The sequence below is a fragment of the Sorex fumeus genome, unplaced genomic scaffold (genome assembly GCF_029834395.1).
Source record: "Sorex fumeus unplaced genomic scaffold, SorFum_2.1 ptg000002l, whole genome shotgun sequence".
In the NCBI taxonomy this organism is placed as follows: Eukaryota; Metazoa; Chordata; class Mammalia; order Eulipotyphla; family Soricidae; genus Sorex; species Sorex fumeus.
The window spans coordinates 36,886,746-36,912,278 of NW_026606059.1; the positions used below are offsets into that span (position 1 = coordinate 36,886,746).

At 38.0% G+C, this 25,533-nt stretch overlaps 1 protein-coding gene across 8 annotated transcripts in view; it reads left to right on the forward strand.

Moving 5' to 3' along the window:
* The window catches only part of ASPH (aspartate beta-hydroxylase), a 235,787-nt gene that overhangs the window by 37,889 nt on the left and 172,365 nt on the right, over nucleotides 1–25,533 (forward strand). For 2 of the 8 annotated variants that reach the window (XM_056113475.1, XM_056113483.1), the window contains 2 exons: nucleotides 8,208–8,249; nucleotides 10,635–11,970. The exons of 5 other annotated variants lie outside the window; for them this stretch is intronic. In XM_056113475.1, the coding sequence (XP_055969450.1) occupies nucleotides 8,208–8,249; nucleotides 10,635–10,996 (404 nt within the window). In that variant the 3' untranslated portion in view covers nucleotides 10,997–11,970. Of the gene's footprint in view, nucleotides 1–162; nucleotides 1,186–8,207; nucleotides 8,250–10,634; nucleotides 11,971–25,533 lie in introns of those variants that run through there. One more of the 8 variants, XM_056113491.1, reaches the window with a different exon arrangement.

A 25,533-nucleotide genomic window follows, 5' to 3' on the forward strand; every position in this document is an offset into this window, starting at 1 on the left:
GTGTGCATCTTAATCAATTTCTTGATTTTTCAAAGTATCTTTTCTGTAAACTTCTGTGACCATGATGCACTCCTTTGTGAAGTCACTCTTCCTCGCCTTCTTTTTTTTCCACCTAACTGCTCTCCTTGTTTTCTCTTTCTCTCTTCCTTTATTCTTATGTAGGCCTGACCAAAGATGGCAGTAATGAAAATATTGATTCTCTTGAGGAAGTCCTTAATATTTTAGCAGAGGAAAGTTCAGATTGGTTTTATGGTTTCCTCTCATTTCTCTATGATATAATGACTCCTTTTGAAATGCTAGAAGAAGAAGAAGAAGAAAGCGAAGCTGCAGATGGTGTTGATGGTACGTCACAGAATGAAGGGGTTCAGGGAAAGACTTGTGTCATTTTGGATTTACATAACCAGTAACTTTGATTCAGGGACCGAAGCCTTTGGCTTACAAGAACCCGAAGCAGTCTCCGTTTTCTTTCTTTCCCTTGCTGACCAGGGCTTTACGTGCAATGGGGCACTTGTGATCTTCTTCAAGGCAGCCATGTGATCTTTCCCCTAGGACAGCTCCTGGTCCCTTCCCTGCTTGGCCCCCTAGTCTCTCGATGGAAGTGTCATTCCTCATCCTTGAAGTAGTCTGCAAAGTACATTGAGAAAAATGTTCTTGGTGGTATAATTGGTTTCTGTATGGTTTTGTTTCAATTTCTGTATTCAACTAAGTTTTATAGAAACTTAATAGCAAGTTGTTTTGTGATTAACCCTGGATGCCTGTCTTTCTAACATACTATTAAGATGATTATAAAATATCTATAGCATGATTTATAGATGCTTCTTTGTTCATCTTTAACATAACTGATGTGTAAAATGATCATTCTTAATAAAACTGGTACTTTATATTGTGATTTGTTTAGGGTTACTTGATTGTCAGGTTAATTTTTCAGTGTAAAATTCTGTATTAATGGTGCTTTTAAAGTAACTTAACATAACTATGTAATTGCCTTAGGGTAGTTCAATTACTATATTCACATTGTCGTTTATTTGTCTATGAAAGCAAAAGTTATTTTCGATTTTATTCACAAAGATACATTCAGAGAAAGTAATTTGTATTTTTTTTAAAAGCAGGTATATTATTCAGGAGGGAAAAATGTAAATATGTATCGTAAATAATGTACATATTAAAATTATTCATTCTAAATACCAGACTTTCCTTTATTGCATTATCAGTTGGCTATTAACTTTGGCTTAGTTATAGCATGATTTTTCGATTTGTATATTCAGTTTATTAAAGTGGTAATTCTTTTTTAGGCATTAAATTGTTATTAGAAAATCTTAAAACTTTTGTCCTTTGATCATTAAAACGAGTTTGCTCTAATGAAAACAAAACCAATTGCATTCACCATATACCTATCAGCCTTGTACTAAAATGAGATGAAGCTAAGAAAGCTCTTAAAGCTAAAATGTGAACTTTAGTTTTCTTTCTTCTTTCTCCTATTAATTTGTTGGGTGGGGGGCACACCCAGCTGTGCTCAGGCCTTACACCTGGCTCTGTGCTCAAGAATGACTATTTATGGGCTTGTGTGACCATATGGGGTTGAACTCCAGGTTGACTGTGTACAAAGCAAGAAGCACCTTTCAAACTATCTCTCCAGTTCCACTTTTTCCTTTTTAAAAATCTCTGAGTATTTCTGAATCTTAATTTAGCCTTGTTGCTTCATAGAGCTTAATATTAAAGTGTTTACATGTTTTGACGTTTTATTTAATAATAATCATGTTTACTTTTCAAATATTCATTGCTTCCTTGGCTATTTACATTTAGTCAGATTGCTTTCAGTAATGGATTATTCATGTTTTGCCTCCCTCTGAGGGGAGGGGTGGGGGATCAGAAAGTTTAGTTTTTTATTTGGTAGAAATCACCTGGTAAAATGATAGGCCAAAAGCTAAAGTCTCGATCAGGGTGTAGGAAGTCCAATGTCTCAGATCAGGATATGGGAAGTCCATCAGTTTTCTCCTCAGAATCTTCATTTTTCAGAGAAAACAGCTCAATTGTTGACTTTACATAATGAAAGAAACACTTGGAAGCAGCTGTTGCATTTGGATATGCATATTGGATATCTAAAGATTAAACAACTATTAAAAGTTGAGTTTGTCTTTCCTTATTTAAGAAATATGCTTCTGTCTATTTTTGTTTCTGATAGAAGCTTCTTATTTTGAAATGTTAGTGTTCTGGAACAAATGAGTATGATTTAATCATTTTTATGAAAACTTGTATAGTAAGTTGTCCATATTTATAAGGTATTTATTTATTTTGCACTTTGAGTTTTATGAAATACGAAAATTTACTCAGTTTAAAAAAGCAATCTTCAGCCTTACTCTCCATGAACATTCCTTCCAATGTCTTAAATGTATCTTTTAAAGTAACCTCACATATATATAAATTGCTACTAACTCCAGAGGCCTCAGTTTACTAGAGGAAATTAATTTGTGTGCTGAAAGTGTTTGGAATCATTAACTTCTTATCAAGTTCTATTTTGTGTCCTATACTAATGACAAACTTATGTACAGAAATTAATTATGCTTCACTTTTGCAAGTGAAAAATATGGATACAAGATGGATTGCATTCGTACACTATCCCTTCTATTCAGCCCTCAGAAATCCTCTGAGGAAGGTCAAATCCAAGTAGAGGGTGAACCCCTGAGTTCTGTGACTTCCTTCAATTTACACATAAGCCTCCTTTTGATGGGAGAAAATAAAACTGTATAAAAACTGGTATACAGTGTTTTGAAATTGATCAAATTTGCTTCATTGTTTCATTGTGCTTCTTAGTTTTCTTCATATTTCTTTTAAATTTTTTGTTTCCTAATATGTTCTCCTAGCTTACATCTTTTAAGTGTAGGAGCTTACTTTAAAAGGCAGAATTGTACTCTGCAATAGACTATTTATAGTTACTAAATTTTCTCTTGTACTGTACTTATTCTGCTTTTCCAGCTTTGCGCAACCAACGACCTTTGTGGGACATGCTCTGTATTCAAAGGTAGTGTTTTCTCTTCATCATGTGGCACTGCCTTCTGTGCAGTGGAAACAGCAGCGGCGTTTCCTGGATTTTGGTCCAAGACCCACTCTGGGAATTTGTGTTCTGTGCTTTAGCTCTGTTCAGCCAGGATTTATCCTGGGATCTGAGTGAGGAAGGGGATGCGGAGGTGAGGGGGGAGGTAAGTCAGTTAAAGAAATGTCTTCTAAGGGCTTATCTTATTAAAGTCTCGAGGCCTCGCTGCCAGTGGAAATTGTGCAGATACTTTATCCATAATGGAATACTGGGTGATTTTTTTTTTGTCTTGTATTTGATTCTTTATTCTCAAAATATATCTACTTTAATGTTATTAGCTAGAGAATTAATTCACGATCAATACTTTTACCTTTTAAAAATTTGGGTCCTCTTTGGTTCTCTGTTATCAGTGTTGGTATTTTAATGTTCCAGTATGGAAGAAGGATGATGAAAACAGGCTCCAAGTGATTCATTCATTTCATGGAGGCTAATGGGAGTGGCTGAAATGACCTAAGTCTGAGCAAAGCCCAGCCTAATAAATCTATGACCCACTGTTTGAAAATCTGTAGCTGCTTGGATTTCAATAACGGAACTGCTCTTATAAAACTACGTGATAGAACTTAACATCCGAAAAATTGTCAGACATCTAAGTTTCTTGTTGAAAAAAAAAGTTTGTGGTGTAGTGACTCAGAGACAGTTGCCAAAAATAAAGCTTTTGGCAGCTCCTTCATGTTGTAAGGGTAGGATATAAGATCTGCTTATTTTTCCTCGAATTTCTTGGTAAAAATTCCCAAGTAACAGAGCTGTTAACAGTAATCACCTTAAAAAGCATCACACTGAAAAGAAAGTAAATGCTGTGGTTATTGCTTTTTTTTGCTATTCTCTTCAACTCTAACCGCATTTTAATGCTTTGATAATTGTCCTCAGATTTTATTTTTATACTCTCCATATAAATTTTTATAGAAGATGTTCCCTTTTCAAACTTATATTGATAAAATTTTTTCCTTACTACTTAAAAACTTTTAGGAACTTACTGTATTTTCATGAATTTTATTGATGGAGTTTATCCTTTTTGTTTTACCTATACATGGCATTGATGGTAAAGAGAGAAAAGGAAATACTTGTTCTTTTTTGACACTGTAGCTCACATCAATTACAGATATAGATGATGCGAGTTTAATTCTCCCTAGAATAAGGAATAATACAAAGAAAAGGTTGCTTGTATATTTATCATTTTTTGTTTTTTTCCTGTGGTTACTTTTTGAACTTCCTCAAACTTTTCTCTGTGTTAAGAGTCCTCAATTCTGTATAAACATTGGCACCTTCTCCATCGTTTTCGGAAAATGTGCTATTCCAAATTTACTTGGCTAGAACGTCTATGGAACGCTCATTATTCTGTAATTATTATTGTCCTGAGAAGGTATTCAAACCCATTTTCATTTCCTTCCTTATTTCAGAGTAATTTTAGTCTTCTATTGAGGTGTTTTTACTTTCTTCTTTTTATCAGGATATTCAGCTCCAGTTTGGATTCATTATTTTCATATATCTATTCTTGACATTTCTTTGCCATCAGAATTTTGTTGAATCATTGTTCCTTTTCTTGTTGGCCATCTTTTCAGACTTAGTCATCTTCTGACTTCTCTAAAGATAACCTTGACTTAGTCATTCTCTCATCTTACACTAATCCAGTTTCTTTTTCTTATAGACATGTGTTTCCTTTGATCTTCAAATCACATGCACACACAGATAGAATCCTTTATGTTCCTAATCTTTTTCTCTCCATCAGAATCTTGGGAAATTCTGTACGTATCATCAGTTTTGCTTCTAAGAAGGTAAGAGAGGCCTCATGAGTGTTCTGGATTTATGTTTATTTTTACCATGTTTCAGCAGTAATGTGACTGATTACTGTTGCTTGTACAGAATAATCTGGACAACCTTTGGGTCATTTGGTAATCTCCTAAATCACGACTTTTCCAATGCTAATCTCTTATCCATGCCTTCCTACCTAAAACTACCCTTTTGTTTTTTAGAATATTGGATTTTCTGGGGACTGGAGTGATAGCATAGTGGTAGGGCGTTTGCCTTGCACACAGCCAACGTGGCCAACCTGAGTTGATTCCTCCGCCCCTCTAGAGAGCCCAGCAAGCTACCAAGAGTATCTTGCCTGCACAGTAGAGCCTGGCAAGCTCCCCGCGACATATTCAATATGCCAAACACAGTAACAACAAGTCTCACAATGGAGACGTTACTGGGCCTGCTTGAGCAAATCCATGAACAACGGGAGGACAGTGCAGTGCTACAGTGCAGTGGATTTACTGGATTCTTTTGATTGCCCCCTCCACCCCCCTTTTTTTTGGTCACACTCAGTGGTGCTCAGGACTTACTCTAAGCTCTGTGCTCAGTGATCATTACTGGTGGGACTTGGTGACCATATGTGAGGATCAATCCTGGATTGGCTGCATGCACAGCAAGCAAACTGACCACTATACTATCTCTCCAGCCCCTTGGCTCTTTATTATATGGAGGCATTTAACCAACTTCTTGTTTTCCAAATACAGCTCCCCCACCTTTTTATTATGCCGATACTCCTGCCTCCCAGGACTCAATATGATAATTGTGGTTAGCAAGTATTGAAAGAATTGGTAAATTTTAAAGTTCAATAAAGGTTGATTAAATGTAATTTTGAAATTTTATGTAGTACCTTGTGCATTGTTAACATACATGTATCACTTTAAGGATTTGTGGTCAAACCGGAAGCGTTTTACATGAAGGACATGTATTTTTCCTGTTTCACTACTCTGGTGCTGGTCTAATATCTTGGCTTGTTATTAATGAAAGTTAACTTTAGCTCTTTCATAAATAGAGTTTTTTTTTTTATACCATACTATTGCAATGGGAGTTGAGAATGGGAGGTAGTTTGATTCCTCTTGCTCTGCTTGCATTCTTAGAATTTGGGCTTGAATTGTAAAAACTTTTAGGAGAGGGGCATTTACATCCTTAAAGGGGCTAATTTAATGCCTCAGTACTATTTCATAGCACATGTCTGAAAGTTAGTACTACAAGAATAAATGGCAATCTAAAGTAAATTTCAGTAGGGAGTTGTCAGTAGAATTTGGTGTTTTGCAAGGTGGCTTGCTGTTTTTGATAGAGTTTAGGGGTCCAGTTTTTGTGTGTGTGTGTTTTTTTTTAACTTAGTCACTGTGAAATCAGTTATGATTGATTTTTCAGGCACATAATGTTTTATCTCTAATCCCTTCCCCAATGTCCACTTCCATCACCATTGTCTCCTTAACGCCACTTGCCTCCTGCCCAAACTCTTGTAGTAGTTTGCTTCTAGGAGAGACTCTTTATATATAAATGGAATCCTGTCAGCAACAATACTGTAAACCACAGTTTAAACTTACAGTATTGTTGCTACTAGGGTTTTATTTATAACCCTTCACCCCCTTTCTTCTTCTTCTCCTGGGCGAATGAGTCCCTCTACCATAAATGATGCCCCCTCCCTGTCCTATTTTCCCACCCTCTCAAGTGGCATGTTTCCTACTGAAAACCAGTTCTCATGTTCTCTCTTTCCATTGTCTTTGGGTATTCTTTATTTCACCATTATGTTTCTTTATATCCCTCATATGAGAGAAATCATTCTGTGTTTCTCCCACTGAGTAACTTCACTAAGATTATACACTCTGGATCCCTCCAGGTAGCAGCAGATTTCATAACTTGATCTTACAGCTGAGTAATATTCTGTTTTGTATATGTACCATAGTTTTTTTTATTCAGTTTCTTGGTCACTTGGGTTGTTTCCATATTTTGGCTATTGTGATAGTTGTTTCCATATTTTGGCTATTGTGATATTTGGCTATTGGGATAGTGCTGCAAGGAACATACATAGGGGTGCATATGTCTTTTCTCAATTTTGTTTTAGGGTCGTTGGGTTATATGCTAAGGGAGTGAAGTTGCTGGGTGAAATGGAAATTCAATTCCTAGATTTTTTAGGAAATGACCATATTGTTTTAGAAATCCTTGTATCTTGCAGCTGGATGTGTCACATTAAACAACTTACATTTTTTTATGTAGTCAGTGGTAAGACATGGATATTTTTTGAAAAATAATAATGATATTTTAACTATTACAAATGGGCATTCTCATTTGATGTAAGTGAATTGTTAGGAAAGAGCAAGGAAGGAATTCAGGGAAGGAAGATTTGAAAACAAGAGTAGAGACATCTTATCCTAAAAATGGGGATGTGATTATGGCTTTCTTACTCTGTAGATTGGATTGTACAGCTTCTAGCATAACAGCAATTAGGGGCTTTTTGTGAGACAGCTTCTTAGGCCTTAGTTGCTAAGTGACATATTGTGCATGGTGACTTGCCCACGGGAAATGATCAGTTATCACGTACCTCCCACTACTGTAGCCTGCCTAAAAAATGGAGTGCTGACTTAAAAAGCCACTTTAGAATTTTACTCAGAGATAAGTATATAACAGTGTGAAAGTGACTACAAGGTTGAAGGGAATATTGGTACAGTAAGTACAGCCTGGCTGGAATGAGCATACTGAGAAATACATGGTGTTGACATTGATTAGGGCATTACAAGTAAATTTGTTATCAGAATTTCATTTTCCAAGAGAGGAAGTAGAGAACTGTTGCAAAGTTTTTCCATGAAGACTGTAGAAGATTATAATATTATAGTTCTTCCTTGCTTGTAAAATTGTTTTAATAAAGAAATTTGCTATTGATGGGGGGAAAGGCATTGATCTAATACTGGCACCTGGAATTGTCAAAATATGCCCTATTTTGTCTAGAGAAGTAGATTTAGAATCTACTTCTTTTCATTCATGGTTCAAGTAATTGGTGCCCTGCAGAAGTTCATTGATTCTCCAGGTTCAACTGAGAGAAAAATGCCATTTCCAGCGATAATCAGGTATTTCTAAAGCTCTTGACTCTTATAGGTCTGGGGTGAAATTAACTGAAAAGTGGATTGATTATAATACATATTTTCTGTACTAGTAAAAGTGTGATTGTAAAATTTTAAGAAATGGTTTTTATATGTTATAGTATTTTTAGTGTTATCTAGCTTAGTTTGTTAATTAGAGGTATTGTTTTCAACTCTCTTACAGTAAAAATTATCTTGATATTTCTGTTTATAACCTATTTTCATCTTGTAAATACCAACAGAAGGACCTGGTGGGGTAGCCAAGAGAAAAGCTAAGGCTAAAGGTATTTTTTTGTGTTTCAAATTAGCCTTGAGTGAATCTAATTTAATGCTTAAAAATGCATGACATTTTCTAGATATTTTTCATAAATGCAGATACTAATGCAAAATTTTACTGCTTTTAGGTTTGGGGTGTGCCTTTGATCATAGGTAGTTTTATCAAGATGGTATTAAAGAATTTTCTACCTCAATTTTAAGAAATTTCCTTTCCATTCTATCAAAACTTAATCTTTAAGGATATATATTGAATCATGATCTACGTGTTAATACACATATGTCCTACCTTTCAACCTAAAACCTTTGTTGTTTAAATTTTTTTTAATTACTGTTGGAAAGAAATAACTTCATCAGAGATTGATTTTATTTCTACAAAAGCTCTGATGATTTGTCCTTAATAAAACCTGTAGTTTTATATTTAGTAAAAGTTTCAATCTCTAAATAAAACATATATAATCTGGATAATGTAGACTACTCTTACTTTGGTATGGAATTTTCTGTTTGATATTTTAATTATTTAAATAGTAATATGTAATACTAAGTAACTTATGTATATTTTATTTTTATTAGTAAAATTACAGTATATTAATGTGTTTTACATTCATTATTTACATTTTATATTAATTATATATGAATTCTTTTGGTTCCTTAAGTAAATAATTTTTACTATACCTGTCAGCTTCTGTTTATTAGGCTGACAACTTTTTATTATAGCTGCATTTTTTTCATCCCAGTGACTTTTTTCCTGAGTAGTAGAAAACTCTTAGGGAGAGGAATTTGTAGTGCATGGTCATTTTTATAAGCTCATAATATTCTTATGCATTCAAATGCTTGGCATACTAGAGTATAGTTAGCAAAACATTAACAGATTGATATTTTCACTACATAGTTTGTAGGTGTTGTGATTTATAGTTTAATTTTAAGATGAGTAAAATAAAAAGAATTAACATTGAATATTTCTGAGGGAAAAATAATATTTACAATTTTATTTTTACAAAAATTATTATGAAATAAAAAGGCCCCAAAGTATAATTTTTCGCTTTTTATCTAGAGAGGCAAATTAAATGTAAATACTGAATGTTTGAAGAACTGTACACAGAAAATGACATGGCAGCATTGCACACACTTTCTACTCATTTGCAGTAACCTTGTATGTTTCTCAGGGGCTTGAAGGCAGTATAGCAGCAGGGTGATTGCCTTGCACAAAGCAGACCTGGGTTCAATCCCCGACACATCATGCAGTCCACTGAGTCCCACTGGGAGTGACTGAGCACCTCTGGGTGTGGCCCCCAAACATATATACATATAATACATATAAATGTATGCACTTACCTTCATTTGTTTCTCTGAGCAGCACTCAGCTAGAAAGAGAACCTGAGTGGTTGAGTCTTTATGTACTCTCATGTTATTTTGTAAGATTAAAATTACTTCCAGGAAGAATTGAATAACATTTTGTGCTATTGGGTTTTACAAGATTTGAGAGGCAAAAAGATCAGACATATCTTTATATGTCTAATTTTTATGGTTATATGTCTTTGATTATCCTGGTTTTGTATTAGATGCAGCATTATGTAGTAAACACTATGAATCAATTAAAATTTTTCCATTAAGTTACAGGAAGGTAAAATTTCAGGCTTTTCTTAGCAGCACTGTTCAACTTACATAATTGCACCTATTGTATTTTATTTAGCTGCTTTTTGCCCTGCCTTTTTAAAAGCATGGACAACATATGTGTTTGCTTGAGTGATTCTACGTAAATTAACAGAGAGTATACTTAAAGGAATACTGATATGAAGTTGAATGTAACAAAATAAACAATTGCTTGTCATTTAATATAGATCATGGATTTAAATTTTCAGGTTTTTCCTTAGCTAAGAAAATTAAATAGCATTTAATTTTTTTAAATTTATCTATTTTTGTGTTTAGGATTGTAAGCAGAAATGTTTTAAGGACTTCTTTAGTGCAGCAAAATTTTCTTAATTATTTTTATGATACAAATATTTTCAGTGTATAGAAAATTTGCTTCTGTGTAGCCAGTGTTCCTTTAATTATTATTATTAGAATTCTGAAACTGAGTTAACCCTGTATAATGTACTGTCTTTGTGGATAGACTCATTTTGTTAATATTTGCACGCTAACCTTGTTTTAAGACAAATCATATTTCAAGTTGGAAAAATATGATAGCCAGTTTTTAGCACTTCCTATTGTTGATATTTTGTAGATCTTAGCATCTGTTTTTTGCCTAAATAAAACTAGTAGGTTAAAAGTCACTTTTTGATTGAGTGCTTCATGTATTGGCGAAGACAAATAAAGGCATTGCTTTTGTACTATTTATTTTACATGAATTAAGAGATGCTTTCAATAAACATTTTTTCCTTTGAAAAACCTGAAAGTTAAAGAACTCTCTAAAGAAGAACTCAAGAAGGAAAGAGAGAAACTGGAATCAAAGAAGGAAAGTAAGAACGAAGAGAGAAAAAAGGGGAAGAAAGAAAAACAGGATGACCGGAAAGATAAGAAAATTTTGGATTCAGATCTATCCAGGAAAGAGTCTTCTAAGGGTAAAAAGGACAAAGAAAAAGAAAAAGTGGACTTAGATAAAAGTGCTAAAACAAAGGAAAATAGGAAAAAAACCACAAGTACAAAGGACATTGCTAATAAATTGGCATCCAAAGACAAAGATGACAGAAAGGAAGGTAGAAGCACTACCAAACATACACAATTAGCAAAGGGAAATAACCAGAAAAGAAAGAACTAACAACTCTAGCATCACCATCCCAGGAAACAGTTACATTCTTCATCATAGTTTGCTCTAAAGGGCGTAGAAAATTTGGTATTGTTCTCTGGTTGGGGAAAATGTGACAATTAACCATTCACTGTAACTTATGGTGCTCAGCAAGGAAATTATTTTGAAACTTAAGTCTCATGCTTCATAATTCAAAGAATGAAGCTTAAATAAATATGTAATAAAATGTGATATAATAACTTCTGTTTTATTAACTTATTCATGTATTCAGATAAATGTATTTGTATAATATGAGTTGTAATGGGGTATAATGAATTCAGTGTAACACATTGAATACTTTCATTGGTATTAAATAAGAATGTAGTATTTATTTGCAGAAAGATGAACAGCTTTAAGTTTTAACAAATGCCTGTCTCTGTTTTCCTTCTCTTCCCTATCCCCCAACTCTAGCCCCTCCCTGACGCCCCTAGGCTGTGGTCCTGGTCCCTGGCATATGCCAGGCCTCACAGACTTCTTAGATTTTCCTTCTCCTTCCAGTATTTTCCCTCTTATTCTCTCTTATCTCCTTCTTTTCCCTCTTTCTCCATGACTCTCCCCTTCTTAACCTCCTACTAATCTCTCCCTTTCTTACTCTTTCTTTCCCCAAGCTCCTTACTGTCATCCGGGAAAAGTTCACTGTGTGCCAGATAATTCTGTTCTGAGAACCCTGGATATAGTCATAAATAAAAGAAAATTTTATTTAGAATTAAGTTATTAGAACTCTTATTTATGATACATTTGCTCAGGATAGTTTTTAAAAAGCTTTAATTCAATTAAGGCTATACTTCATTTTGTATCTGTTATTTTTTAATTATTTCGATTGAATACCACCAATTTTTCATATTTGATTGTACTCTGTTTACTATTTCTCAGAAGTTACAGATTTCATTTCTAACTAGAGATCAGAATTTAGTTTGTTAGAGAACAATAAAATGAGATTTAAATGAGTTATATTTTGCAAATGGTTTTTACTGTTTTTTTTGCCGGAAAATTTAAATCTCTTATTGTGACTTCCAGTGAACTGCAGTGATTGAATGTGAGAAGGACATGCTAGTTTGTTGTAGCAATCAAAATTGCTGCCTGTCAATAAATGTTTTTAAAATAAAATTTTCACTTTTCCCCTGAATATCTTAAAAACAGATGTTGTCTTAGATATATTTCACATCAAGAATGATTTGAACTGTGTTTTTAAAAGTACTTTTCTTGCATGCTTGTACCTTTTATTACTTAGAAACAAAAACACTTAGTTGGCCCAAATTCAGTGAAATAGAATCATACACAAAGGAGGAAATTCTAAATAATACCTTATCTATTATGTCTGATTAATCCCATTTTATTGTTTCAGTACCAAAGCCCAAAGAATTTGTTGTTTTAAAAAATATTTTTAGTATGACATTGTGGTTTACCAAGTTGTTCATTATACTGTTGTATCAGGCCTTTTAAATGTCCCACCAACAGTCTCACCCTAGTCCCAACATTAGTGTGACCTTTCCTCCACCAGTGTCCCCAATTTGCCACCCACCACCCCAACCTGCCCATTTGCAAGCACAAATGGATTTACTTCATATTATTTATTACAACGCAAAAGCAAATAGGACTATCAAACCTTAGTAGTTTACTTGGTAGTAAGCTACTTAGTAGTTACTTAGTAGTTTACTTAGTAGTTTGCTCTATAGTAGTTTACGATAATTGTTGTATCTCACAATGATGTTAGTTCAGTGTTTAAGGATCTACTGTGCTGGTTAATGCTAGTTATACCTTCTGTGTTATTGTTCCTTGGCAACTTTCCCATCAGATTTATATGATCCTACTGCTCTGAGGGTGGTATGAAATTCTGAGGTGTCGTGAGGCTGTGCGATCAAGTTCAAAGAATTTGTAACACTCCATAACTTGGGGTTACATATACTGATTATTCAGTTTTGGGTTATTTTAAAAATTATATGAACACAGTGAAGCAGAAGGAGTTTGAAGGCTCCTTTTGATTGGCTGGTAATGGAACACTGGCTTTAGGTGAGTTGATCCTGAATATAGATGTGGAATCTGAGTTCCATTTCTTCCTTGCTCTCTCCAATTCTGGCTGCTGATTTCTACACAACTGTTCTCTATAAAGATGGTGCTTCATTAGGAGGAGATAACCCTCCACAGGCTCCGGACACTGCTCTTAGATCAAGTAATTAATGCAAAGACAGTTTCTAGATTGGCTTTGAGAAAAAAATACCTGGGAGAAATATTTGTTGCTTGATTAGACCTGGTGATCATCTGTGGATATTTTAGTGCTTAAGAATGGATTATTTTTCATAGACTCCTTTGCATAGACATCCCAAAGGAGTGGGGATTTAAATGGTATTTCAGTTTCCTCCTGTGAAAAAGAATACTTCAGGAGAAAAAGCAGGTTCTTACTGAGATTGGACAGAATAAGAGGCAAAACAGATAATTACACTCATAGAGTCACATGATTTAAAAATTATAATATAATTATAATTTAAATAAATATAATTAATATATAATAAAATAATATATAATTAAATATAATTTAAAAATTATATCCTGTTATTAATATTGTTAGATAAATCAATTAATATTGTTAGTATATCACACACAATCCATACTATTATAAAGATGGTTAATTTCTTTTTCTTTTTTCGTCACACCCAGCAATGCTCAGGGGTTATTCCTGGCTCATGCACTCAAGAATTACCCCTGGCGGTGCTCAGAGGACCATATGGGATGCTGGGAATCAAACCTGGGTAGGCCGTGTGCAAGGCAAACGCCCTACCCGCTGTACTATCACTTCAGCCCCAAGATGGTTAATTTTGTAAGAAATATTTTAGAGCCTACTAATTTTTTCAAGATTGTTTTTCTTTTAGCATTTAGATTATTTCTCTTAAAGCATTTCATCATCACTGATTTTTCTCTTTTTTTGTGTAGTATAACTTCTGTCTTATTGACTCGAGCATTTTAGTTATAGGTAATATCAATTATTAATTTTAATTAAAATATATATTTAAAATAAATATGTAATAAATACGCTTATAATATGAATATAGTTTTTTACTTTATAACTGATTTGCATTGTTGTATCAATGCTCTTTCAGCATGATAATGAGGGACAGAAATTAGAATAATCAGTCACCATAAATATCATTCCAGGCCGGTTAATTTTGTACTGGTTGGTAGATGTTATTTTATAGTGTTCTCATGTGCTTAGCCAAGCAATTTTGTTTTATTTATTTCTCATAATGATTCTTTGGATATTGAGAACTCCCTAGAGAAACTTTCATTTAAAAATAACAAGTAATCAAGAAGGTGAGTTTCAATGTTAGCTGTTTTAAGGTTAAAGGTGGTGTTATTTATTTATTTATTATTATTTTTTTTAATGCCTGAATCTGGGCCTTAGGCTACCTCTGTACTATTTTTTTCCTCCTATGTTCTCTTTTTAATACCCATTGGTGATTATCCTCAAGATTGATTGCTTGGATTATCTCACTATTAACTGCTTCCTGGAAATGCTGGCTTTCCTCATTTATAAATGAAGGACGCTATCTTTCCTTCAAGGGGTTGTGCAATCTAGCTGGTGTTGCATAACACAGGCAGCTAGCACATCTTGGGTACTCATGTTTCCCTGTCATTTGTAATAATTTGGTAAGACCGGTAATAATTCTACCAAGAGGTTTCAACTAGTTTCTAAAGTATTAGAAGCACCAACCTGTGAAAAAATACGTAAGTCATGGGTTTTCGTGAAAGGGATATACTGGGTACTAATTCGTTCATTCTGCTGAAATAATTGAGAGCAAGTAAATGTAACTATAAATTATAAACCCATAAGAATGTGCTAGGTATTTAAATGATATTGCTACAATATGAGAACACAGGATATGAATTGTAAAGAAAGGTTAGAAAAAGTTAATTACGTAAGTCTTCCTAAATATAAGGTGCAATTTTTATGTTTACTAATCAGTGTGATTGTGAAAGCTGCGAGTTTACTTTGTACACAGAAACAGTCTTTTGGTCTTCCGAGGTCTTCTGTATCCATCCACAAAAATATATTGAATCATTAGTGTCTCACTTTTGCAACTATCAGTGTGATGGTGTTTCTGTGGGGAAAGGCATTATTCTTTCCTGAATATTAGGTATATAACTTTTTAATTCTTAGAAGTTTTATTTCTAACTATTTTCTAGACTCCGTTGCTTACATGTGTGATTCCTTCAAATTAGCTTACATGTGCAAAAATAAATTCACGTTTGGATCAAGGGTGAATGTGGTCCCTGCCCCCCATCCATGATTCTTTGTGATCTAGGTACACAGCTACGGAGTGCTGCTTCCTTCTTAGGCTGCGTGCCTCAGGTTGACAGGCTCATGTTTTCTCCTAATCCTATGGAATCGTGGGTTGGAGGAAACAAAGCTGTGATTAACGAGATCTATGTCACGTGAGTGCTGTCTGCCCTAAACTGTGCGGTGAAGGAAATCCACGTGAGGTGAAGGGATTAGACAAGTAAATGAATAGGTTCATGCTGGACTGAGGGTGATGTGAATCGATAATGCTATGTTTCATCTGCACCAAATGCAGTGCATTTTCCCCTAGACTTCACATCCCATTCCTACCTGTCCAGATACAAAGAATTAAATGGGTTGTATCTAAATAGATATTTCAAAGTGAGAACTTGTGGGAATTGAAAGATCTTACTTAACCTTTTTTCATCTGTGACTTTAGAAAATAGATTATTGGCATGTGAGAAACACTATTTAAGGGAAATTAGGGTTACTTTGTTGTTAAGCTCTTACCATTTTTTGCCCCTGATTCTTTCTAAAGAGAAATATCTATTCATTCAAGATTGAAGATGCGAATAACAAACCCCAAAGTATGATTTTCTTGAAAATCCCATTCGGGGTAATCTGAAAGAAAATCTTTAGTAATAGTCTCCACATTTTTTTTGTCTTCATACCTGCATTTACCTAAAAGTAAACCACAAGAACTAGGATAAAATTTTATTGCTTATTTGGATATCACGTTTATAGAAGTTTTCTAGTCTGCATTCACTTTTTAAGCCTCACAGAGGAGAATGTACTCTGTTTTCCTTTTGTTTGTGAAAATGCCTGGGGAATAGGTTTCATTTTATGTATTACTCTAGATTAGTATGCATACATTGTATGAGGTCTTTTTTATACTTCTTCCTTGCCTCAGACATTACGTCTCTTTAGAGAAGACATGCTCAATATTTTTGTGTTATGTTTGCAATTACATAAATCCATGTAATGTCAACTCTTTCTCATGTATTGTTTCTTTCAACAAATCTAGGTGTCTGAGTGTATCACAGATTAAGCTAAGCAGTAGGGTTACAAGTGATCACTTGACTGTAATTCCTACAGTGAAGTGCTCTGACATGATAAGTGATTTAAAAATGATAAAATGAGCTCACATTAGTACTGCTTATTCTCTTTCTGCATAACCATGCCCCATTCCTATGGCAGACGCTCCATGTAATCCAGCAACTTGTCACTACACTCACATCTTTTCTGACTTCAAGCGCGAGCACTGCAGGCTGAGTTTTCAGGGCTGGAGCGATAGCACAGCGGGTAGGGCATTCGCCTTACACGCGGCCAACATGGCCTACCCGAGTTCGATTCCTCCGCCCCTCTCGGAGAGCCCGGCAAGCTACCAAGAGGATCTCGCCCGCACGGCAGAGCCTGGCAAGCTCCCCGTGACATATTCGATATGCCAAACACAGTAACAACAAAGTCTCCAATGGAGACGTTACTGGGCCCGCTCGAGCTAATGGACAATAATAATAGGTGTTCAGTTTGTGTTTAAAAGTAAATATATAGGTACAGCCCGCCCCCAAGGGCCCGGGTTCCTCTCTGGGCACGCGCAGCTAGAAACAGCCCCGAGACAGCCGGTTTTCAACCCCTGAGCCGCGTGGGACGGGCACAGAGGCCCAGCTCTGGGCAACAAAGCTGAACGGCTCCAATTCCAACAGGTACAGCCCGCCCCCAAGGGCCCGGGTTCCTCTCTGGGCACGCGCAGCTAGAAACAGCCCCGAGACAGCCGGTTTTCAACCCCTGAGCCGCGTGGGACGGGCACAGAGGCCCAGCTCTGGGCAACAAAGCTGAACGGCTCCAATTCCAACAGGTACAGCCCGCCCCCAAGGGCCCGGGTTCCTCTCTGGGCACGCGCAGCTAGAAACAGCCCCGAGACAGCCGGTTTTCAACCCCTGAGCCGCGTGGGACGGGCACAGAGGCCCAGCTCTGGGCAACAAAGCTGAACGGCTCCAATTCCAACAGGTACAGCCCGCCCCCAAGGGCCCGGGTTCCTCTCTGGGCACGCGCAGCTAGAAACAGCCCCGAGACAGCCGGTTTTCAACCCCTGAGCCGCGTGGGACGGGCACAGAGGCCCAGCTCTGGGCAACAAAGCTGAACGGCTCCAATTCCAACAGGTACAGCCCGCCCCCAAGGGCCCGGGTTCCTCTCTGGGCACGCGCAGCTAGAAACAGCCCCGAGACAGCCGGTTTTCAACCCCTGAGCCGCGTGGGACGGGCACAGAGGCCCAGCTCTGGGCAACAAAGCTGAACGGCTCCAATTCCAACAGGTACAGCCCGCCCCCAAGGGCCCGGGTTCCTCTCTGGGCACGCGCAGCTAGAAACAGCCCCGAGACAGCCGGTTTTCAACCCCTGAGCCGCGTGGGACGGGCACAGAGGCCCAGCTCTGGGCAACAAAGCTGAACGGCTCCAATTCCAACAGGTACAGCCCGCCCCCAAGGGCCCGGGTTCCTCTCTGGGCACGCGCAGCTAGAAACAGCCCCGAGACAGCCGGTTTTCAACCCCTGAGCCGCGTGGGACGGGCACAGAGGCCCAGCTCTGGGCAACAAAGCTGAACGGCTCCAATTCCAACAGGTACAGCCCGCCCCCAAGGGCCCGGGTTCCTCTCTGGGCACGCGCAGCTAGAAACAGCCCCGAGACAGCCGGTTTTCAACCCCTGAGCCGCGTGGGACGGGCACAGAGGCCCAGCTCTGGGCAACAAAGCTGAACGGCTCCAATTCCAACAGGTACAGCCCGCCCCCAAGGGCCCGGGTTCCTCTCTGGGCACGCGCAGCTAGAAACAGCCCCGAGACAGCCGGTTTTCAACCCCTGAGCCGCGTGGGACGGGCACAGAGGCCCAGCTCTGGGCAACAAAGCTGAACGGCTCCAATTCCAACAGGTACAGCCCGCCCCCAAGGGCCCGGGTTCCTCTCTGGGCACGCGCAGCTAGAAACAGCCCCGAGACAGCCGGTTTTCAACCCCTGAGCCGCGTGGGACGGGCACAGAGGCCCAGCTCTGGGCAACAAAGCTGAACGGCTCCAATTCCAACAGGTACAGCCCGCCCCCAAGGGCCCGGGTTCCTCTCTGGGCACGCGCAGCTAGAAACAGCCCCGAGACAGCCGGTTTTCAACCCCTGAGCCGCGTGGGACGGGCACAGAGGCCCAGCTCTGGGCAACAAAGCTGAACGGCTCCAATTCCAAACAGGAGACATTCCCAACTCCTCGCCCAGTGCCAGGGACTCTTTCCGGAGCCGCGGCCGCTAACGCGGCCGCGAAATATTTTCCCACTACATATGCCATAGGAACCATAAGCTAACTTCTTAGATGGAAACTTCTCTATTTTAGCTCAGCCACTAGAAATACAGTTGCCAATAACTCATAAGCCTATCTTAACTCACACTGCATATCAAGCAGAATAGTAACACTGAACGTGAAGGACTAAACCACACCTCTCACAATGGTAAAGCAACGCAAAAGCCCACCAAACATTCATATTGAAGAGTCTAGCCCAGATGACACCAACAGTACTGTAGTGTTAGACAACCTCTCTGACAAGGAATTCAGAAGGGAGCTACTTAGGATGCTTAGGGAATTAAAAGAAACAATGGAAACCAATGCCAATAGAAGACAAGAGGATCTGAAGGCAGAAATGAGGAAAATGCAATCAGAAATGTCAGACCTGAAAAATCTCGTAGGCGAATTGAAAAGCTCAGTGGAAGGCCTCAGCAGCAGAGTAACAGCGGCTGAGAACAGAATCAGTGAGCTCGAAGATGAAGTTCAGAGACTCTCCCGAAAAGAGCAGAAAATGGAAAAGAGACTCACAATTCGGGAACAGATGGCAAGAGAAGATCGTGATGAAGCCAAGAGGGGTAACATAAGAATTATTGGAGTCCCAGAGGGACAGGAAGAAAACCTCGATGAAGAAGAAACTGTCAAAGACATCATTGCTACAACATTTCCAGAGCTGAAGAAAACTTGTGACCACATTCAGGAGGCCCGAAGGGTACCAGCTAGAAGAAATCCGAATAAAAATACCCCAAGACACATTCTGATCAAAATGACCAAAACCTTAGACAGAGACAAAATTCTGAAAGCAGCAAGATCGAAGAAAGAAATCTCTTACAAAGGAGCATCCTTAAAATTCACAGCTGATTTTTCTGATGAAACCCTCATGGCCCGAAAACAGTGGTGGGACATAGTAAAAAAACTCAATGAAATAAATGCCTCCCCCAAAATACTTTTCCCAGCAAGACTCTCATTCATAATAGAAGGAACAACACACAGTTTCACAGACAAACAACAGCTCAGGAACTTCATAGACTCAAAACCATGGTTACAAGAACAACTAAATGGGCTACTTTAAGGCAAGAAAGGCCCCTCAAATACACCCAATTTTAACATAACAATGGGACAAAATCCCATAACAATAATCTCTCTCAATGTCAATGGGCTAAACGCACCAATTAAAAGACATAGAGTGGCAGGATGGATTAGAAAATTGAACCCAACATTCTGCTGCCTGCAAGAAACGCATCTCAATAGTCAAAGCAAACACAGACTCAGAGTCAAAGGCTGGAAAACAATCCTACAGGCAAACAGCTCCCATAAAAAAGCTGGGGTAGCCATCCTTATATCAGACCACATTGATTTCAGAGTGAGGAAGGTCATAAGAGACAGTGAAGGCCATTACTTATTGATCAGAGGATCTGTACAACAGGAAGAACTTACAATAATAAATGTATATGCACCTAATGAGAGACCAGCAAAGTACTTAAAACAACTACTCATAGATTTGGAAAAAGACATCAATAGCAACACAATACTAGTGGGAGACTTCAACACTGCTTTGTCACCTCTTGATAGATCAACCAGACTCAAGCTTAGCAAGGACATACTTCAGTTGAGGGAAACAATGGAAGAAAGGGACTTAGTAGATATATACAGGACACTTCATCCACAAAAAGCTGAATACACATTCTTCTCAAGCGTACATGGAACATTCTCCAAGATAGACCACATGCTGAGCCACAAAACATGCCTCCATAAAATTAAGAAGGTAGAGATTGTATCAACAATCTTCTCAGACCATAATGCGCTGAAATTAGAAGTAAATCACACACAAAAACAGAAAACTAAATCAAACACCTGGAAATTAAACAGTGCACTATTGAACAACGAGTGGATTAGACAGGAAATCAAAGAGGAAATCAAAAGATTCCTAGAAACGAATGAAAATGAGAACACGAGTTACCAAAACTTATGGGACACAGCAAAGGCTGTGTTAAGAGGAAAGTTTATAGCTCTACAAGCATTCCTCAGGAAGGAGGAGCGAGCACACATAAGTAACCTAACCTCACAGCTTAAGAGCTTGGAGAAGGACCAAAAAAAGGAGCACAACCCGAACAGGAGAAAGGAAATAATAAAACTCAGAGCAGAGATTAACGAGATGGAAACCCAAAAAACAATCCGAAAGATCAATGAAACCAAGAGCTGGTTCTTTGAGAAAATTAACAAGATCGATAAGCCTCTAGCAAAACTCACAAAGAAAGGGAGAGAGAAAACCCTAATAAACCGAATCAGAAATGAAAAGGGGGTCATTACAACAGAAACCACAGAAATTCAGAGGATCCTCAGGGAGTACTTTGAGAAGCTTTATGCCACGGAACATCAAAACCTCGAGGAAATGGATAAATTCCTAGACTCCTACAGACTCCCAAGGCTGAACCAAGAAGACCTGGAATACCTGAACAGACCTATCACCATCAAGGAAATTGAAATGGTAATAAAAAGTCTCCCCAAGCACAAAAGCCCTGGCCCGGATGGATTCACTAGTGAATTCTTCCAAATCTTTAAAGAGGATTTACTCCCAATACTCTTTAAGCTTTTCCACGAAATTGAAATATCAAAAACACTTCCAAACAGTTTCTACGAAGCAAATATCACACTGATACCAAAAGCAGACAGAGATACCACAAAGAAAGAGAATTACAGGCCGATATCCCTGATGAACACAGATGCAAAGATCCTCAACAAACTACTAGCAAATAGAATCCAACTACTCATCAAAAAGATCATACACCATGACCAAGTAGGATTCATCCCAGGGATGCAAGGATGGTTCAACATTCGGAAATCAATCAACATAATCCACCATATCAACAAAAGAAAAGATAAAAAGCATATGATCATATCAATAGATGCAGAGAAAGCATTTGATAAGATCCAGCACCCCTTTATGATGAAAACCCTAGCCAAAATGGGTATAGAGGGGACCTTCCTCAACATAATTAAAGCCATCTACCACAAGCCTACAGCAAGCATCATCCTCAATGGGGAAAAACTGAGAGCCTTCCCTCTAAGATCAGGGACGAGACAGGGATGCCCACTCTCTCCACTGCTGTTCAATATAGTACTGGAAGTACTTGCAATAGCGATTAGGCAGGAAAAAGATATTAAGGGCATTCAGGTAGGAAAGGAAGAAATCAAGCTCTCACTATTCGCAGATGATATGATACTCTACTTAGAGAACCCAATAACTTCCACCAAAAAACTCCTAGAAACCATAGACTCGTATAGTAAAGTTGCAGGTTATAAAATCAATACCCAAAAGTCCATGGCTTTCCTATACGCAAACAGTGAGAGAGAAGAAAGCAACATGAAAAAAACAATCCCATTCACAATTGTGCCCCAGAAAATCAAGTACCTAGGAATCAGCTTAACTAAGGAAGTAAAGGACCTGTACAAAGAAAACTACAAAACGCTACTTCAGGAAATAAAAGAGGACATGAGGAAATGGAAAGATATCCCCTGCTCATGGGTCGGGAGACTTAACATTGTCAAAATGGCAATACTACCGAAAGCATTGTATAAATTCAATGCAATCCCTATAAGGATACCCATGACATTCTTCAAAGAAATGGAGCAAACACTCTTGAAATTTATATGGAACAATAAGCCCCCACGAATAGCGAAAGCAATTCTTGGGAAAAAGAAAATGGGAGGAATCAACCTCCCGAACTTCAAACTGTACTACAAAGCAGTAATAATTAAAACAGCATGGTACTGGAACAAAGGCAGAACTGCAGACCAATGGAACAGGGTTGAATACACTGACATCTCTCCTCAATCATATGCTCATCTAATCTTTGATAAAGGTGCAAGAAATGTGAAGTGGAGTAAGGAAAGCCTCTTTAATAAATTGTGTTGGCATCACTGGACGGCTACATGCAAAAAAATAGGCTCAGAACTCTGCCTAACACCATGTACAAAAGTAAGATCAAAATGGATTAAAGACCTCAACATCAGACCAGAAACCATAAGGTACATTGAAGATAAAGTTGGCAAAACCCTCCATGAAATTGAAGCTAATGGTATCTTCAAAGATGCCACGCCACTGGCCAAGCAAGTGAAAACAGAGATAGATAAATGGGACTATCTTAAACTAAGAAGCTTCTGCACCTCCAAAGAAACAGTGACCAAAATACAAAGACAGTCTACAGAATGGGAAAGGATATTCACCGAATACACATCTGACAAGGGGTTGATATCCAGGATATACAAAATACTGGTTAAACTCCACAAGAAGAAAACATCCAACCCCATCCAAAAATGGGGCAATGAAATGAACAGAAACTTTCTCAAAGAAGAAATCCGAATGGCAAAAAAGCACATGAGAAAATGCTCTACATCATTAATCATCAGGGAGATGCAGATCAAAACCACAATGAGATACCATCTCACACCTCAGAGACTGGCCCAAATTCAAAAGAACAAAAGCAACCGATGCTGGCGTGGATGTGGCGAGAAAGGGACACTCCTTCACTGTTGGTGGGAATGTCCACTGGTTCAGCCCTTCTGGAAAACAGTATGGACGATTCTCAAAAAATTAGAAATTGAGCTCCCATTTGACCCAGCAATACCACTCCTGGGAATATATCCCAGAGAGGCAAAAATGTATAGTCGAAGTGACATCTGCACTTGTTTGTTCATTGCAGCCCTCTTTACAATAGCCAGAAACTGGAAGAAACCTGAATGCCCAAGAACAGATGACTGGTTAAAGAAACTTTGGTACATCTACACAATGGAGTACTATGTAGCTCTTAGAAAAGATGAAGTCATGAAATTTACATACAAGTGGTACAATATGGAAAGTATCATGCTAAGCGAAATGAGTCAGAAAGAGAGGGATAGACATAGAAAGATTGCATTCATCTGGGGGATATAAAGTAACAAAGTATGAGATTAATACCCAAGAATAGCTGAGATCAGCACCAGGAGGATTACTCCATAACTTAGAGGCCAGCCGGGTATCCTAGAGGAAAGGGCTATTCAGATAGAGAAGGGAGCACCAAATAAAGGATGTTTGGAGGATCCTCCCAGGAGGGGAGATGCATGTCGAAAGTAGACTATGGACTGAACATGTTTGCCACTCAATGCCTCTTTTGCAGACCACAACACCCAAAAGGAGAGAGAGAACACAGGGGATTGCCCTGCCACAGAGACGGGGGGATGGGGGGATGGGGGTGGGAGGGATATTATCCATGGTGGTGGAAAATGGGCACTGGTGGAGGGATGGGTATCTGATCATTGTATAATTGAAACCAAAGCACAAAAAATTGTAAATCTACAACTTTAAAAAAAATAAAATAAAATAAAGGGAAAAAAAAAAAAAAAAAAAAAGAAAAAAAAAAAAAAAGTAAATATATAAAACATATTTCAAAATATTCCATATATACATATAAACTGTTGAGTAATAATAAAAAGGAAAATACTTCAAAGAAAAAAATCTTTGCAGTTTCTTTAGAAATTTAGTTTAACTACTTGGAAGTTGCTTGTAACTGCACTCCTGTTGCTGTGTATGTGTGCTGGGAGGGAGGTGAATTTATTTCTCTGAGGAAATAAAGAAAAAAGTAAATGGGTGAATATGTGTGTATTGCTCAGTTTCCAGTTTATCCCCTTTTCATACTTCCGGGAATCCAAGTTGAAAAATATGCATTTACCAGGTGGGATGCGGAAGCAGCCCTCTTGGTTCCCTCATCCAGATAGCTGCACGCCAGCTTGTGATTACAAAATGTTAAAGTGAATATGCACCTTTTCCATCTTCCTGGCATCCCTCGACCAGTCTTCAAAGTAGGCCTTAGGAACCATTGTCCCACCCCACCTCGTTTTTCTTGTTTGAGACTTATATGGTCCTCTTCCTGAAATCTGCCTTAACCATCTGTGGTCTTTTTTTTTTTTTAATTTTTATTAGTGAAACACCATGAGGTACAGTTGTAGACTTACAAATTTTTGTGCTTAGGTTTCAGTTATATAGTGATCGAATACCCATCCCTCCACCATTGCCTATTCTCCGCGAACACTGATCCCAGTATCCCTCCCACCCCCATCCCCCCATCCCACCCTGTCTTTGTGGTAGGGCATTCCCTTTTGTTCTCTCTCTCCTTTGGGGTGTTGTGGTTTGCAAAAGAGGCAATGAGTGGCAATCATATTTGGTCTGTAGTCTACTTTCAGCATGTATTTCCCATCCTGGGAGGATCCTCCCAACACCCTTTATTTGGTGCTCCCTTCTCTATCTGAGCTGCCTTTTCCCCTAGCATGTGTGGCTGGCTTCCAAGCCATGGAGCAAACCTCCTGGTAGTAATCTCGTCCACTCTTGGGTGTTAGTCTCCTATTTTGTTACTTAATGTTCCCCAGATGAATGCAATCTTTCTATGTTTATCCGTCTCTTTCTGGTTCATTTTGCTTAGCATGATATTTTCCATGTAGTACCACTTGTATGTAAATTTCATGACTTCATCTTTTCTAACAGCTACATAGTACTCCATTGTGTAGATGTACCAAAGTTTCTTTAACCAGTCATCTGTTCTTGGGCACTCAGGTTTTTTCCAGATTCTAGCTATTGTAAACAGTGCTGAAATGAACACAACAAGTGCAGATGTTACTTTGACTATACTTTTTTTGCCTCTCTGGGATATATTCCCAGGAGTGGTATTGCTCGGTCAAATGGGAGCTCAATTTCTAATTTTTTATCTGTGATCATTTTAAGAATCTTAGACCTAAAATGTTTCTTACTGTAGTTTATAGTACCTCTTTTTGTTCCTGTGAATCTCAGAATTTGCTCAGATATAGTGCTACTGCTGTGATACCTACCAAGGTCTGTATTTGCTGATTATACTAACCAGAAACAATATGAGGATTAATACTGTCAGTTAGTATTGT